Source organism: Lissotriton helveticus, chromosome 4_1 (assembly GCF_964261635.1).
Source record: "Lissotriton helveticus chromosome 4_1, aLisHel1.1, whole genome shotgun sequence".
Taxonomy (NCBI): Eukaryota; Metazoa; Chordata; class Amphibia; order Caudata; family Salamandridae; genus Lissotriton; species Lissotriton helveticus.
This window is the reverse complement of record NC_136063.1, coordinates 1,390,151,186-1,390,169,726: the sequence shown is the minus strand read 5'-3', so window position 1 is coordinate 1,390,169,726 and position 18,541 is coordinate 1,390,151,186. Positions and strand designations below refer to the sequence as shown.

The 18,541-nt window shown below is 45.3% G+C and overlaps 1 protein-coding gene across 1 annotated transcript in view; it reads left to right on the top strand.

Annotated features, from left to right (window-relative positions):
- CDKAL1 (CDKAL1 threonylcarbamoyladenosine tRNA methylthiotransferase) overlaps window positions 1-18,541 on the top strand; it is a 2,471,408-nt gene that overhangs the window by 1,820,291 nt on the left and 632,576 nt on the right. Inside the window, exon 10 of the mRNA XM_078687932.1 lies at window positions 11,344-11,489. Coding sequence (XP_078544058.1) covers window positions 11,344-11,489 — 146 coding nt within the window. The remainder of the gene's footprint in view (window positions 1-11,343; window positions 11,490-18,541) is intronic.

The window sequence follows — 18,541 nt, the reverse complement described above, 5'->3', positions numbered from 1 at the left end:
TGCCCCTCTCTCTGTATTTGATCTCCAATGATTGTTAGTATACATAGGTCTCTTTCTGTGTTTTCCTGTCTCTGTCTACAGCACTTGGTTACTTTCCCCCCTTCACTTGGTATTATTGCCCACATTCTAGCAGAGGCAATGCCAGTCTGTGAGCTTGAACCATGTGAGCAGGAATCTCTCAAAATCCATGTGCTTTGAAAATTTCTGCATAGGGTTTTAGGTGCCTTCAAAATGAAAGTAGGTCCTCAAATAGAGCTTGGTAGTTCTAACTAAAACTACCATTCATAAGGCCTGCTGTTATGCACAGTCTACTTGGCCAGAAAACATGTATTATGTTTTATGGTTGTTAAACAATGATTTATGTACTTTAACTTACTGCTTTTGAATCTAGCTTTATGTGAGTGTTCTCTGCCAGTCTTGTTGGGCCTGGCACTGCGACAGCACATGAAACCCCACGTGCCTCACATGTTTAAAATGACTTGTCCTCTGCACTTCTTTCAGTTTTTGTTCCCTACCTTCTAACTGCATTCTTTTTTATTTGTAAACATGTTTGTTGGAACAATTGCATATTGAACAACCAATCTTGTGGACACACCCAGATAAGCAAATGAAAGACAGGCTGTGGAATAGCTAAGAAGTGAGAGTGAGAGATTAGAAATGGAGGTGGAGATTCTGGGTGGCAGGGAGAAGTAAAGAGAACCCTGTGACAGCTGAACAGGTAGAAGGGAAAACAATAATGATGGCGATTCAAACTTGGGGGTTCTGGAACACTGGGAATTGTTCAAAGGGTAAGCGAGAGAGAGAGAGATTTGGGTTAGACATGAAGAAAGAGAGTGGCAGAAAGGAAAGGAATGCTAAAGTGGAGAAATTGTCGAGTTTGCGATAAAGTGGTGCAGAGGTGAGGGTTGATAAAAGGTAAAATTACTGGGGATTACTGGAGGTGGGGAAGCGAGAGAGAGGTGGACTGAGATAGATGTGTACCAAGGAAAGCAATGGAGAGGGGATGATACATGGAGAAAATGGAGAGTAATCAGTGCATTTGAAAAGTGCACGAGTCAGCAAGGGATGAGTTCAGAGAAACGGTAAGAGATGATGAAAGGATGGAGAGCGACTCGGAGTGAAGGTTAGATGTGTGGCAAAGGGTACGAGGGGGAAGGTGCGGCTGAAGAAGGGAGCAAGAGGAAACAAGTTTGTAAAGGTGTGCAACTGTTACAGAGGGAGAAAGTGGGGAAATGAAGGGGTCAGGTGATATAGGAGGTGAGAGGAAGCAATATTGAGGGTTAGGGTGGTGGCTTAAAGGCTGCACAAAGTGGATAGTGTTATACTAATGGGGAAATTATTTAAAAGTGAAGTAGGAGATACAGGAAATGTTGAGATTGTGACAGGTGAGGAGTGACCAGTTACATGTGAAAGAATGAGAGAGGGTGTAGAATGAACATTGGTTAGTATAGATAAGAATGTACATCATATCTCTGATACCGGCAGTTTATGTGGGAATATTTTCAATAGGATTTGAGGAACGTTTGTTTGCTTATAAAGTATTTCATTTGCCTCTGCTCATGATATGATTTTTCTAAATATTTGTATAATGTATCTAGCCAAAGGACAGATGGTTCACCACCAATGATTGCACTATGCTAAAGGTCGTGTGATGTTACTTCCTTTGATGTCAGTAGGTCAAAGGTCAAGTGAAGTCACTTCCTGTGACATCATCTGGTAGTCAAATGGTATGTGATGTCACTTCCGCTACCGATTTCATTTTGGTGAATTGACGTCCATGAGGAAAACAGTTAACAACGGAAGCAGAATGTCTTATAGAACATAGAATCGCATTCATAGAACACCATGCTAGAGCCAATGAAGCAACAGGTGAGTATTCTAAGCACAGAAAGCTAGGTAAATACATACGAGCTAGGAAAACACTTACTGAACATTATATTACCACATTATTGTCAGCCTCTGATAATTATTCGAGAACGTATTTTAGTGGTTCTTCTTTTAGTGCACTATGCCATTCTAGACAGAAAATAGGTACGTGCCATTCATATAAATTTCAGTCTTTTTCTGCCTCATCACCAGCTTGGGCCCAACGTTCAGGGGCGTAGCTTGGTCAGTAAGACCTCCACCCGCTAAAGCTACTCCCCTGCGTATATTGCACTGAATATACAACCAAAGTACGGGCATCTCATTTAGAAAAACAAAAAAAGATGGGTGGAATGCTTGAATTAATCTAAACTACTAATGGTCATTTGGGATTTATTCCAGTTCATTATGTTTTTTCCCTCCACGATGTTACTCCAGTCAAAGTTCCATTAGTGCTCGTCCAAGAGGCTTCTACAAGTAGTGACTAATACATTACGAAAGTCAATAGCTGATTAAACTATAAAAAATAAACTCAGCAATTCACAGCTAGGTACAGTCCAAACAAAAAGGATGGCTTTGAATCAAAAAAAGAAAGGGTACCCGACAAGATCAAGAGATCCGCCCAATATAACTCCAGCCATGGACTGAAGCAGTTGAGAGGCAGAAATAGGGAGCAGTACCCTCTGGTGGGAGCACTCTGCCTTCGGTAATTCCCAAGAAACTTCAGCAAGAGAATGTAGCTATTACTTAGAGCTCTGTCCACTCATCTGCATCCTGCGGTTTAAGCTGCCATTGTCATTCATAATCTACCTGGGATTTATCCTTCCGTAGTTGCGCCATGTAATGTAAAATGTCCTAGCTTTCGTAACAAAGTTTCAATTCTATTAAGGACATGGAGGTGAGGATTATGCTTTATTTATTTTCTTCACTTTTATTAAACAGCTGCCATGTAAAACATTAACAAAACTACAAATCACATGATGGTTTGGGATAAGGTTAATTGAAGTTCAACCAATCAGGGTGCATGAGTCCCATTGTTCACGGCTAATTAGAAGTGCTCGTCTAAGCGTGCTTACTGCTCTTTTGCTATTGTGAGTAGTCTGCCTAGCTTGACAATGATAGGGTTGTTGCATGTTGCATTACATTTACTACTGACTATCTTTGTGATCTTGAAGACAATCGTCCGTTCTCCTCTAATGGCTCCAACCTCTGCTTGGCTGGCAAGATTCTCCACCTACACCCACTTGTCTGCTCTTGTCATTCATACTTTTGAATGCTCTGCTTGCTTCTACTTCTCCTGCTGCTTCTCAGATTTGGCCTCCATAAGTTTCTTTTTTTGCTGACCTCCTGCCTGGAAGAGTGTTGTTCTTGAAATGCTCTGGCTATGCTTTGACTTCAGTTGAGCAGGGAGAGAGAGAGCGAGGGACGTAATTCCATACTCCTTATCTATTGAAGTTCCCCAGCTATCTGTGAACTGGGTCTCAGGTCTGATGTCAGACTGACAAATTCATTTGTGGATAGGTATTGGTAAGAGGGCCTTCATATCACATACATATTTAAATTAATGAACAATTAATTAATATATAACCCATCACCATATGCCACACATGCATTCAAACTATGTTTCTAACTTACACATGTTCTATTTCTCTTTACTAATGGAATGCCCACACTATATAAAGCAAGGCACTTTTCATCACCGACCATTATGACTCCACCAGTCTTGCAATGCATGTCACAGCTATTACTGAGACATGGGTATCGGTCATTGCTTGGTGTGCTCTCAGCTCTGAACTTGGATGGCTTCATACCTACAACCTCTGCTTCAAGACTCGTAATACATAAAGCAAAAATCACCTGATGCCAACTGACATTACATCGCGACACATCTATCGTTAAGGTCTCTAGCATCTCAGGCAGTTCTTGTAGCTGAACATTTCCAGGCGGCAGACCAGACCGTGCAAGAAGAAAAGTCAGGTGTTCTCCATCTGTGCACAGAGAAGATATTGAACTCTCATATTCTATAGACTGGGTAGCTATGCTGCTGTGCAGTGACCGGTGTCTGGATTCCACCCATGAGCACGGGGTCCGAGATGCATCTTCTAGAATGTTAGCAGGTTCACATATAATTGTCCTACTGTTTGTCTTTTCTAAGAAAACACACCCGACCCATGTATGCTAGTGTGAAGTGTTTAGAAAACAGTCGTCAAACCCCATTAGTTGGAAGACTAGATGGATTTGTTTGTGGACTATCTCTGAATTGACCTCCCTCATAGATTAGCTTCCTACTACAGGCGACTGGTAATAGGTTATCCTAAACAAGTTCTGCCCACCACGCTAAGGACATTCTGAGGTCCAGCGATGATTTATAATTATAATCTCTTCTTCGAGCATGATACCAGTGATGCAGGATTCAATTGAGCAAAATATTTAGATGCAACCTAGGACAGAAAACTTCCAGTGGTAGCTGCCATCGTCTCCTGCACCCTGAGCCATTCCCTCACAGTTGCTGCATGCTTCTAGAGCAAGTGTGAATCATGAGGATTGTGTGTCTTGGCACGAATACTATCCCTACAGTTGTGCTAATGCCTTCACCAACAAACTGGCGACTCTGTAGTGGGTGCAGACGTGATATCTTTCAGTTGATAAGAAATCTGTAGCAATGGAAACCCTGCTTGTGTCTCTTCTCGTGTGCAAATGCTTTTAACAAATAAGCATAGATCTTGCAATCTTCCGTGTACTGTAATAATCCCTAGTTGAAGCTTTAATACCGTATAATTTTAGGATGTAGTCTCTGAAGATTCTCAAAAGGAAATCTCTTCATCTCATTGAACAGTGCGTTTTCACAAACAAGATTATTGTTCCAGCAGTTACTATTCGATGTGCTAAGCATCATGACATATGGAAATAGGGTTTTTAAGGTCTTCCTGCTTCTACATTTGATTTGTTGTTTTTTTATTTCTAGTGATGTTCACGCTGAAATGAGTCCTGATCCTGAACTGGATCTTCAAAACAAACTGAAAGACAAGATGATTTAGTGAGGCATGCTGGGTCTAAAGTGACACTTGGCTGCCTAAATGTGACAGTGCTGTTTGAACTTTCTATAATAATAGTTTTGATAATGTTTTTTTCTCTTTAAATTATAAAATAAGCTCAAAAAGTGTATTTTTGTTTAGCTCTTTGTAATCACGTTGTTAGTTACTTTAAGTGAAGTGAAGATGAAAAATCTTACTTCTGTGTTGGATTTGTTTATGGTTGGATTGAGTTTATTCTCACTCAGGAAAGCCTGTTGGGATCATGCACATGTTCAAAGATATTCTAATGGTTAATAATTTAATAAAGAAACACATGGTGGAGAAGAGGTGTTATAGGTGAGTAACGTTTTCGTCAACCAGGTTCCCAACCAAAGATCTGCTTCTGTAATATCATTGTGAGCGTGGGACGATGGCGGGCCGTAAAATCAGGCACGGAGGGCGGATGTAGTGAGCAATATCGTGTCCTTTATTATACAGGTGAACAGAGGTTGTATAGGGTTGGAGAAAACAGGAGCCACAGCGAAGGATGTGAAGAGGACGCCTGGATCGTCTTCGGTGTCTTCGGATTCGGATGGTCCTTCGGGGAGGTCGGGGCTGGGGTGGTCCTCGGAGGTAAAGGAAAACAAAAGGAGCGGTTAGTCCAGCTGCTCTCGTTCGGGTTTGACCCGTAACCAACACCGGGGATAGTGAAGGGGTTTCAACGGAAGCGACGGTGAGGGAAGGGGCGGGAAGGACTCGGGAGGAAAGGCGGAGAGAAAGAGTTCTCGGTGAGGGGACGTGAGGGTAATCCTAGAAGCTACGTGCTGTACAAGTGGTGACGTGCTATACAGGTATACAACAGTGATGGCCAGGCCACGTGTGACTAAAGAGAGGTAGTTATTTACAAGGCACCTAGTGTGCTACAGAGGTGGATAGATGGTACTCACACGCTCCGCCGCAACTCCCTGGTGAGTTGCGGCCGCTCTCCAGCCTCCTCCTCTGGACTCCACCAGGCTTCGCTCCACTCTTCTTCCTCTTCCTTCGTCTGGTCTGCGCCTTCTCTGGTCCGAGCCTCCTGCCACGAGTTCGCTGCTCCGACGGCGTCCCTGTCCCGGCTTCCGCTTTTTCCGTGTTTTGGCTCTGGAGATGAGGAGGGATTTCCGGGGTCGTGGGGGTGTGATTACGGTTCGTAACTGTTCCTGATAGGTTCCTGGAAGACAGAGAGGGGAGGGAGGCGGGTTGTCATGGTGATGTCCACGGACGCCTCAGGCTTGTTTGCAGTAAAGGGGAAGCGTCCGATAACAGGCGGTCCGGGAGGGGTCCGTGACCGAGCCGCAGAGAAGGGGGTGTGTCTGATCACAGGCGGTCCGGGAGGGGTCCGGAACCGTGTCGCTTCACAATCATGTACTCACCAATTAAATTGATGTTCAATTAGTTGATTGGGGCAGAATGCTTATCTTTAGAAGACTGGTGAGCACATCATGTGGTAAAATTCACTAGACTCCACAAGAAAATGATTAGAAATCTGGAATGTTGTAGATTCAAAAAGAAATAAACGCTTTATGGGTGTGAGTGTCTGACAATGTTACAGTACTGAGCCTAATGCAGGCTTCCAGGTGGAAGTGTATGGTGGCAGCTAATATGGTTAAGAACCATCTATATAGTGTTAAAAATAGGAATATTGTTGGACCTGTTTTGGCATCTCCAAGCACGCTTTTTTCCAGAGTTATGCAGTAAATATCTTGCAATGATGAATAAAGCTAAGGGGCGATTTACAAGCTATGCAGCTGTGTGAGGAGCATTTGTTGTTAAATAATTGTTACTGTAAGAGACCACCAGCTTGGCCTTAACATATAAACCACACTATGTACGAAAAGCACGGTTGTGACTTCCTCGTTAGGATGCAGCTCCCATCAAAGTCCACGTTAAAACAAAAAAGCAAAGACGTAAAAGGTACTGGTTGGAGGAGCTACGCTTGCAACCAAGATGGCCGCATAGGCTCCCGGCTCCGCCGACCTCCGTCCCCCGCCGGATAATCCTGTTACAAATCCTGACTTTCCACCCTGCCTCCGGGTGTGTGAATCGCTACGTTCCGTTTTGGTGCAATCCCGGGATTTTTACCAGCTTTCTGGACGGAGTTACGTTGAGTTTTGATTTTGGGCCTACACCAGCTTGTGTGCCGGGGACTCAAGTACTGGCCCAGCCGGGTTCCAGTTGAATAACAACGGCTGTGAGTGATCATCAGGGTCCGGTCCTTGGATGTGGAAACATTTTCGAGCCCGATTTTTACGCCGGTTGTTTCTCTAGCATTCAATCGATGGAGGGTTGACGGGGCACAACAGTGCGCTGAGGGTGTGGGTCCTTGGCCCGGAGACCCGGTCTCGCCCCCTCCGGTGTTTTCCGGGTCGGGGTCTCCGCTTGGCGCCGGAACCGCGACCGTGGTAAGTCCCTGGTCTCCCTCTGCGACAGCCCGTCCCAGAATTACTCGATTCCCCCGGGGAAAGCTGGGACTCGGGGGGACGTGAACATGGATGTCTCGGAACAAGGTTCCGTGGGACGGACTGAGTCTGAACCGTCGATGCGATCTGTATTGGCAGCGCTCTGGGCTTTCCATTCCCAGGTGGAGTCCATTGTCCGGAAATCGATTGCACCTGCACACAGCATCGGCCAAGTGGGACCGGACCCTACACCGTCTCAATATCCTGATCAGTCCATATCACCCACGGCAGTCCCCGTAGCAGCGATGGGCCCCGTGCCACGAGAGGTGTCGGAGCTTCATTCTAAAGTGATGGCCGATGATCGTGTACTCGACGTGCCTTGTGGATCACCAAGCCCTTCAACATCGCCTTCCGAGCTGGTTCTCATTGTCGCTCCCCTACCCGACGCTCGTGCTCGGAACTTTCTGTGGAATGGTTCGGTATCTTATCCCTCTTCGAAGTCTTCAATATCCTTACAGGGACAAAAACGCAGAGTGCTTATATCGATGAGGGTCACCGTTGTCACCAGTGGAACTTCTAGGGACCTTATAACTTTGCCTCGACCCACATGGAACTTTCCTGAACCATGTTCACATTTTGACTATCCTGCGAAAGAGACAGTCTGTTTGGAAGGGGCCCGTATGATTGACCGGTAGGGTCAAGGCTGAGACTGACTGTCGGGGTTTGGCACCATAGGTTTTTGAACTGGGTTCAGTTGCCATTGTGTTGACGGGAAGCAGGGTGGTGTTTACTGTTTCCCCTATTTCGTTTTAAGCTTGCCTATAGAGTTTTGTGTTTATTATGGGGATGTTTGGTTCTGGCGGGGATGGGGGGGGGTTCGGGGGCCCGTATTGAGATGTTCCTCCTCCACTTTTTTCCTAATTTTAGGGATTAGTTAGCTGGGGCGACAGGCACACTGCTAGTGGGGTTGGGCTGTAGCCATCTGCAGGGGTGCAGGGTGGGGGGATGGTTTTTTTTGTTTTTTCTTATTTTTGTTTCTATGGTCTTTTTCTTTTCCTACCTTTTTCTCTTCTTATACGAGATGTGGGTGAATTATCCTGAGCTGCGCTGTTTTTCATATCTGGGTGTCATGGGCTCCTTTTTAAGTATCCTGATTTTGTGGGTGGACAGGCTCTGAGGGCCTCAGCCTAGCGGGGTGGTGGATTGTTATGTCATTGCTCCTGCCAAATTTTCGCTAGTGTTGATGTCTTAGTAATTGCTTAACTGAGATGTATCGCTTCAATCTTTCTGCCTGTTCCCCTCCGTAATGTGTTTTGTTGTATGATACCAGATATGTCCACTTCTCACTCTTGGTTTCTTCAATTAATAAAAAACTATATAAAAAAAAGGTACTGGTTGATGATTTCTTTACCACAGACTGTCTTTGTCGTAGTTGTTGTTTTTCGAAAAGTAGGCAGAGTTAGCTTGTTGCAGTTTTTTTTCAAGGTATACCATTGTAGATCACCACCTTTCAAGTTAACCAAAGGAGAGCTACGGGCAGTAGAAGTCAATCATCCTTCAGTAGGATTCCGGATTTGCATGGAAGTTGTAGAGGGTGGACATTTTTTGTCTAATCCTTTTGTACATGCCACCCACTGAGGCATACAATTGCAGCTTTGGTGCAGAGAATTACAGCTTCGACAGCCTTTCAGCTCTTTTTTGTTAACATGCTCATTAGAGCCTCCAGCTTTCAAGAAAGAAATTACCAGCCATCTGTTCTAGGCCAGATAGTCTTCGCTCACAAATGAAAAGGGACCAGGTAGGCCCGTCCTGCGAGGCCAAAGCCTGCTGACTGCATCATAATATTGGTGCTCCTCCATGTGGCGACAGCAGTAGAACAGCATGCGTAGCGCCACTTTACGGACCTTGGCCAGAGGCAGCCTGCGTAGACATGTGGGTTGTGGGCTGCTTTGGCTCCCTGTGTTGTGAAGAAGCCAGTGAAATGGGACAGCCTTGGCACAGCCTCACTTCCAGCACTGTTTTTGATGAGCTTGCTGTCTTTTATCTTTGTCACAAGTAAATGAGGCAAGAGGACCATTGTAAAATCTGCCTGATGCCATGGGCAGTTCTCCTGCCCTTGTAGACAAATTAAGCCTTCACACAGTGCTAGATTACCCCAGTATAGAAAAAGATGTAATATACCACCCATTAAAATAAACAAATTATGATCTCTGTACACACAAAACAAAGTCCAGTGTGAAGAATTTACTACAGTCAATTGTTTTTTACAGTTAGCACATTTTAGGAGACAGCCCCATTATCAGCAAGGGTTGTTTCAAAGGTGAATGAACCTTTAGCAAGCAAATCAGGAAATAAATAGGTCAAGAAGCATGCCAAATAAATTCTATAGGTTTTATCAGATGTGTCCTGCTGCTGAGGTAATGCAAATGACATATAAGGTGGTCAGTGATTTGAGATTAGTTCTTTGTATGTCGAGGTCAGGACGGATGGGGTAAGAATAAGGATAGCGAAGGGGGCATAGTTTAGGATGTCACTGTTGCTTTATGGCAGTGGTATCATGATAACAGAAAAAAATGGCCTGTAAACAGGCGATGGTTTGAGTATCAGTGAGCACAAATTCATTGAACGCTTACGATGCACCTTGAACGGCAAATGATACACTGCTCTGTGTATGTTGCAATGCCAATAAAAATATACTTGAAAAAATTAGCTCTTTGTATAATGTATAGATCTCTGCGTTAGATCCTTGCATGGTCACAGAGCCTTTCATCCCTTCGAAGTCAAGATTATGAGGATAATGGAGAAGTGGTTTATTGTCTAAGGAGAACTGATCCTTAGAACCCGTAGATCTGAGTTGTATTTCTGGCTTGTGCACTTGACAACAGATTGTGTGATCCTGGGTAACTCACTTAACTCGTCCTTAACAGTACAGTAGTCTTGATGGGGGCACTGTTCACAACCTCATTTAGAATTCGGTGGATTTTGGTTTTCCTGAACGCTGAGCCACCGTTAGGATGGGACGCTGCAGATTTATATGGTGACAGAAGACACACTTGAAGTTGGGATGGCCTTTCTATGTCATGTCTGCCAATTTTTGTTCATGTCCAAGACCACTTCGATAGCACAGTGGTGCTGGACAGGAAAAACATAGAAATGGAACCACATTCTAAAAGAAAACTCCCAGCAAATAAGTTGTGTAGATATTCTGTGTTCAGAAACAATGCTTTGGAGGAGTGCGATACCACAGTTTAGCCAAAGTTAGTCATTCTCTCTTTTAAAAAAAAAAATACAGAAGTGACTCCTGCTTTGACAGCTGGAGCACTTATGAAAAAAAAAACAAGCCTAGTGGGAATCTCAAAATAAACCTTGGTTTTAGTCAATATTTTCCCAGCAGCAATTCCGCTTTCCTGAAAACTGACATCTCCACCGTATAAATGTGGAGTTATGGAAGTGTTTTAACAACCCAATGCACCCTTAATTTGTTATCTCTTTTCTCCTGACTGACAAAGAAGATTGCCTAGGTGGAACAGCATTTTTCATCTAGGCAGCTCTTGTTTATCAATGCCTCTCTGAATAAACCCTTAGCTTTACACATGATTTGAAATACAGAAAGGCTGTAAAACGACATTGCGCCCTAACAATTGGCTGGGTTTATAGAGCTTTTCATGCCATTGCCAAGATGCTCTGTTGATTATTGATAATGTATCAAGCACATAAGATGTTTCTCTTGTCATGTGTGTAACTTGGGTAAACTGAAGTTATAAATGTAATGTAACCCACTAATGCTTCTAAACAGAGGGTGGGGTGCTCTGTGTATGTCCAGGAGGGATGGGTCAACATCAGATTGTTAGGATAACCAGCTAAAATGACAGCCAATGAAAGCGAATTAGTCCTTTTTCACACGCTGTGGTTATCCTAAAAATCTGTCATGGATCCGGCCGACCTGGACCTACGTAAGGCACCCACCCTGAATTGTGCAAACCACTGGACTAGATAATCAATTTGTTGGCCAACGTTCTTCCCCACAGGAGATGTCCAAGATCCTGAATCATCCCAGGGTGTACGCCTTCCTTCATATACCCGTTCAGTCGGCGTCCGACAGCGTGCTCATGGACATGAAGCGTGAATACTGCGCGGCAGACTTCCGGCGAGTGGTGGACTTTCTGCACGAAAAGTAAGCCATGGTTCTTAACGCAGACACGATCTGTTTATTTTGTTAAGCCCTTCTGGCAGGGAACCAGCATGCATTCCTGCTAAGGAAATATCTTCTGAGCTTCAAAGTCTTCAGGCTGCTATGAGAAAGCCTTGATGTGGTTAATTGCTCCATTCACCTGTGTACATGCTGTATGCCTCAGAGTATCGTACTGAAAATGTGTCAGCATGTTTGTAGTCTTCGGATAATAAAAACTGAGGTGACCAGCCTAATCCTTTACCTTCACTTGGTCTTAATACCCTTTAATGTGGCTTTTCAGGAAGGCATACTTGGTTGCCTCCCAAGCTTTGCCGATCGATTTGCCAAAGTAAATGGGTCTAGTTAGTTTAAGCGCAGTACATTCCATACCTGGGCTGGCTGTATTTTAATTAATGATTCTCAAGCGATACTGAAAAGAGAGCATGACTTCAACTGATCTACTTTGTAATGGGCAGCAGAAAGATTGATAGAAAAAGTGAGGTTTTAGCTTGTGTTTTACAAGTAGACAGATCCATTGAGTAAAGATGTTGCCCTTCTAAAAACATGCAAAGAGTTAGATATATGTTGTGCTGTTTTAACAGTCACTTTCACAGAGTTCACACAATATTAGATTGACTGTGAGGATGGGGTTATTACCCCCACAGTTCAGTCCCTCCACGGCAAACAGTGGCGTTTAGGAGCCGCCACGAAGCGAAACACATCAGTGCTGTATAGAAGTGGTTAAAATATATTGTCTTTGAAGACATCTAAAATTCCTTCAAAATGTATCAATTTGGATTACGTGACTATTCCCTTTGCCTCTATATTGCTGCTTTCTTGTTCTACTGCATCACATCTTCCTCCTTGACAGCCCAGGCTTATTTTTCTAGAACTGCTATGTAAAAGAGTGTGGGGATATCTGTTCAAGTAAGCAGCCCAGGAAGAGCCCAGGTCCCATTCTTTAGATATCTGCACAGCTTCGCCTCAAGTCAGCCCCTTTCCCTTGCTGTATATTTGCACAGTATCTCTTACCTAGAGACCGTACTGGCTATCTTCATTACTCCGATCCTCTGCCTTCCTCACTGCAGTCCTTACATCATAAGATTTGCTCACTACTTGTATAGAGTTTACCTTTCCTACCCTAAACATAAAATAGGCTTCACTTAGCTACTTGTGGGGCCAGGGACTGGGAGGAGGAAGATGAATTAGGAGGTAATGCAAACTCTTAAATTCTCATTAGGTTTTCTTGCTGCTTTTTTCCTGTGTTGTTAGGAGTCTCACTCAATCAATCATTCAACCAGGGATTTGTGAAATGTGCTACTGACCTGTGAGGTTCTCAAAGCGCTGGGGAGGGGGGTGTGGGGGGGGGGATATTGTGAAGCTCCGTTGCACCCGAAGAGCCAGGTCTTGAGGCTCTTCCTGAATGCTTGCAGAGTGGGGGATGGTCTGATTCTGAGCTGGAGTTCGCTCCAGGTCTTTGCCGCGATGTAGGAATAGGCTCTTCCTCCCTTTTTGGCTCTGTGGATGGAGGAGTTACGACATGGGTGATGTTGACGGAGCGGAGGCGTCTCTTGAGTGCGTAAAAGGAGACTCTTTCGTTGAGATATTGGGGTCCGGTGTTGTGGAGGGATTTGTATGCGTGAGTGAGTAGCTTGAAAGGCACTCTCTTCTCGATGTGGAGCCAGTGGAGGTCTTGTAGGTGCTGGGTGATGTGGTCTTTTAGTGGGATGCCGAGACAAGTCTGGCACAGGTGTTCTGGATGGTCTGGAGTTTACAGAGTAGGGATTTGTTGATTCCAGCGTAGAGAGCGTTTCTGTAGTCCAGTCTGCTGGTTATGAGTGCGTGGGTGACGGCCTCTCTGGATTCGGGGGTCCATTTGAAGGTCTTGCAGAGGGTGTTGAAGCACGTGGAGGAGACAGCGTTGATCTGTCGGGTCATGGTGAGGGAGTATGATGCAGAGGTCCGTGGGTGTGGGGGTTGCCGAGGGCGGTGGGCCACCAGGTGTTATCCCTTGTGGAGGCGGTAGGTCCGTGGGCGAGTCCTTCGGTCTTCTCTGAGTTGAGCTTCAGGCAGCTGCTGCTCATCCAAGATACCACGTATTTCATTCCTTCCTGGAAGCTGAATCTGGTGGTGTCAGGTTCCTTGGTGAGGGAGAGGATAAGCTGGGTGTTGTCGGCGTAGGATAATATGCTGAGTCCATGCTTTCTGATGATGGTGGCGAGGGGGGCCATGTAGACGTTGAAGAGTGTGGGGCTGAGCAATAATCCTTGGGGTACTCCGCAGCAGATCTCTGTGGGTTCGGAGAGGAAGGGCGGGAATCTGATTTTTTGGGCTCTGCCAGTGAGGAATGAGTGGATCCAGTCTAGGGCGGTTCCCTGTATGACAGCGTCGTGGAGTCTGTCGGTGAGAGACAGTGTCGAAGGCTGCCGAGAGGTCTAGTAGGATGAGAGCCACCGTGTGGCCCTGGTTGAGAAGAGTGCTGATGTTGTCTATGTCGGCGAGGAGGGCTGTCTCGGTGCTGTGGTTGCTGCGGAATCCAGATTGGGAGGAATCGAGGATTGAGTTAGCTTCAATGAAGTTCGTGAGCTGGATGTTGACGATCTCAGTGGCTTAAGCTGCGAAGAGGAGGCGTGAGATTGGTCTGTAGTTTTTTAGGTCCGTCTGGTCTGTAGAGGGCTTCTTGAGGAGGGGCATGACTTCTGTGTGTTTCCAGTCATCAGGGAACATGCTGGTTTTGAAGGTGGAGTTGATGGTGCTTCATAGTTAGGGTGCTATGGCAGCGGCGGCACTGTGGAAGATGTGCGGCAGGCAGGGGTCCGTGGTGGCTCCTGAGTGTATGGTTGTGGCGGTGTCTTTTGTAGTGACAGGGGTCCAGGCGGAGATGGTAGGTTGGTTGGCGTTACTGGAGAAGGTGTGGTGTCGGTGCCTTGTTTCTGTTTGTCGAAGTCCTGGGAGGGCGTGACGTCTGAGGCTTCGCTGGGGATTTGGTGAATTCTTGTTTGATGCTGAAGAGTTCCTTCAAGTTGCAGGAGTTTGCAAGGATTCTGTCCTGGATGAAGATCCTTAATGTGGATCGGATGCATTGGTGGTATTCTGTCATGGCATTTTTGTAGCTGGTCCGTGCTTCCGGGGTTTTGCTGTTTCTCCAAACTTGTCGATGGTGAACCAGGTGGCGTTCGCGGGGCGCTGTCTGTTGGAGTTCGGGGGGGGGGGAGCAGTTGGTGATCCATCTTTGGGGTTTGTTGGCTGCAGAGTTTGCGTTGGTCGTGGCGGGAGGGGGAGCGTGGTTGAGGGTGAATTTGAGGTGCTCTTCGGTGACCTTTCTCCAATTCCTGCGGGGGCGGTGGGTTTGAAAAGGAGAAATGTATGCAGTGGTGGTCCGTCCAGAGGGGTTGTGTGGTGTAGCTGAAGTGGATGTTGTTTCCTCCTGCGAAGATGGGGTTGAGGGTGTGTCCTACCTTGTGGATGGGGGTGGTGACAAGCTGTTTCAATCTGATGTTGGCAAGGTTGTCCAGGAGGGCGGTGGAGTTGGGGTCGCGGAGGTAGTTAAAATGGAAATTCAGTTCTCCGAGCAGTACGTAGTCCATGAAGGCGATGGCGTGGGTGGTGATGAGGTCTGTAATGATTGCGGTGAACGTGGTGCGTGGCCTGGGAGGTCTGTAGGCGAGGGTGCCGCCTAGGGTCGTTCTGAGGTTGGTCTGGATCTGGAAGTGGAGGTGCTCCATGGGGGACGAGGAGTCATTCGTGTTGGCTCTGGTGAGTCGGAGGGAGTTCTTGTGTTCTCACTGTACTTGCTGCTTCTGAAAAGGTGATTTCTACACATCCCAGTTTTTAAAAACTGTCCTTCTCCGAGCACCTTGGATACCGATGTCCTTAACACCTATTAAATACATTTAGTTGATGTACTGCTGTTTTGAGAAGATCTTAAAAAAAGCTTTCTTTATTGGTGCATGAACATCTTTGAGCTTGCACCTCCCATTGTATATCACGACTTTGTTACTAGGTAGTAGATGGTAAGCATGTTTCCTTCATAAGTGTAACTTTATCATAATTCATTTTTAAGAAGCTTCTATTAAAATGATCAGCAATCCTCAAAACACTATTATCTTTTAAAAGATAATAAGTGTATCCATGTAGGGAGCTTTTTCCCACAAGAGAATGAGAGTTTGTCGAAACCATGTCTCCTGTTATGTGTGACTGTATGATTATGGTGCACATGCATATCTTCCAGGGGATGCCCCAGTCATTGAGCCTTGAAGAGAGGGAGGAACATCCTTACCTCACTGAGAGGAAGTGTGAGTCCTCTGTATGCATGGACCGAGCCTGATGTGACTGTGCTCCTAGGACATATTTGGCTGTGTGCTGGAGGCGAGTGGCTGAAGCGGGTATGATGTTGAAATCTTAAGGTGAAATTGAGTCAGCAGTGCAGGGTAGGCCCCCTGATGTTAGCATGTCTGCTACAGGGTCTTGATTCCTACTATGGGTTAAGGTGTATTGGGCCCATGCTGGTATGGGTCAACCCAAAGATGGGACTGGACCCACTTGCTGGATAACCAAGCATTAAAGAAACTGACTTGATCCACTGGTGCAACAACAACAAGATGACGGATGGAGTGCTTGGTTTGATCGCTGCCTCTGGCAATTGCTCTGGCCACATGTCATTCCATAATTTTTCACCCACCATACCACTCTAGACAAAGGCCTTCTTTATGCAAAACAGTACTGACTCTCATCCTCATACGAACTGTTTGTCTCGAACTACCAGGCGAAGCTATCACCAGAAGGAACCACAAGCAACCCAAAACTGCTTCACCTTATTTGGAGCTCGCCCTTATGGTGTATCTTAAGTCTTGTGGCATAGCGAGCAAGGGACCCACGTCTCGTCATGTCCGTTGCCCTTAGGGCATCAGCTGTAACAACAACAAGGTAATGGATGGAATGCTTGAATTAATCTGAGCCAATGCAGATAGCTCATGCCACATTCCAGTCCTTTGTTCCCACCATGCCATTCTAAACAAAGGGCTTTCTAATGTAAATCGGTAGCAACCCTGCTCCTCATGGAAAATGTCCACCATGAACTTTCAGACAGTTCGGGCCAGACTATTCATATTGGATGCTGGTCATATCATTTTTCATATTGGATTTTGCTGGGTCTAATCTGAGGTGGCGTGGTTTCTAGCATTCCATCTATTGCTTTTTTGTATTCTTCATTGATCCACTGGTGGGCATATTCCCTTATGCATCCCTGCTTCAAGACACATTATGCAATTCTGGTAAGGGTTGGAGAGGGAGTGGTAGCCCTGATGCACCAGAATCCGGCAATGCAGTGACTAATCACCATAGGACAAGTCATTGACTTAGTGCCGCCGACCCGGAAGAGAGAGACATGACTTACTAGTTATCCCTCTCCATATTTCAAGTTATGGTGTTTGGCCTACAGGATTATCAGACAAGTCTCTTCATTTTTATCGGGATCAAACAAGGGCCAAGGAGCGTTAACTCATTATTACCACTCACTGTTCCTGTCTGTGTTGAGCCTCTCTATTGCCTGCACTCTAGAGTCAGTGACTGAAGCCCCTCTGTGTATTTAGTATCCCACTCCCAAACAATGTGAAGAAATCATAGGACCTCTTATCTTCTTCTGGCGCGAGTGAGACTCATTGGAACCAGGAATTACTGGGAGATTTATGTTTGAATTGTGATGTGTGTTTCAAGTTATTTTAGCCTGGCTATTAAGATGGCTGTGGACTGTTCCTCTGAGTGAATATAATGATGTTTCCTGGTAGCCAATGAGTGTGTCTGTTATGTTTTGTGGATTCTGACCAGATAATGTTGCATAATGTGAAAATCTTAATTCATCAGTCAACTCAGGAGTTCTTGTTCCCAGGGAAACAGGTGGAGGCCACACTAGATGTAAAGTTAGGTGGTTTATAACACACACCTCATCCTCCGCACTGAATCCCATCTCCACATTGGATTAAGGCTAGGTAACCTACTCCTCTTATGAGACTCGCAGGTTATCACAACCACGGACATACATGAGATACACTGGAGTGGGTGACAGGAGTGATTAACAATTCTGCAAAGAAACTATACAGGAATGTATTTACAGGCACCAGGTAGTTTGCCTTTTAGAACAGATTTGCAATTACTGGGTTAGGGGCTAATGGACTCAAAGGGGGGACTGCACTAGTAGTTTGTCTATCAAAGATGACACCAATATACAAGTAGTGCAAAAGCAGGAAACGTCTTAAAGTGCCCAGCATCCTTTCCATATGCTCCATCTTTAAGCTACTCAACAAAGTTTCCGGGTTTGCCACTGTAATACCAACAACCCTCCTTAATATATATCCTCCCTCCCCTACATGCACCAAGTCAGTTGTCTTGCTGTCTACCGCTAAGGTTTATATATGTTCTTAATCTTTACCTTCAAGCATGTCAGTATCTTCAACGAGACTGTCATTTGCTGTATCCTACGCGGCCACACTAAGATAAGATCTTGAGCCCAGCACTGCCTTCATATCCTGGCAACGTAATACCATTTATTTGATAAGGCACTTAACTAGTCAAAAAACATAAAATAAGCAGTGAATCATAAGTGTGGCCTAACGTTTGCCCTTTGCTGGTGAGTGGATCCAAGGTAAAGAATATTGCTACTCCACCCCTGACTGCTGCACTGGTTTCTGGGAGAGATGTCCTTAGTGTGCTGATGATGGATAAACTAATAGGCTTCAGATTGTACTTTGTTTTTTAAAAGTTGACCGGTAGAGCCGCCAACACCCTGTGGCTGTAGCGTGATCCTTGCCTACCCTTGATCCATGGAACCATTCTACTTCTTCTGAGGAGCTCATACAAGATTTCTGGAGGTAGGGCTTCTGTTGACTCCTCATTCTGTGGTGTCACTTCAGATAAATCTAAATCAAGTCTCCTTAAATTCGGTTCCCATGCAAGTAGGCACATTTGCAATTCTTAAACTTAGGCTCATTCAGATACACTGCTAAAATGACGACACACTGCCTTCTGAACCTGTACAAAACGTGATTTGACCAATCCAG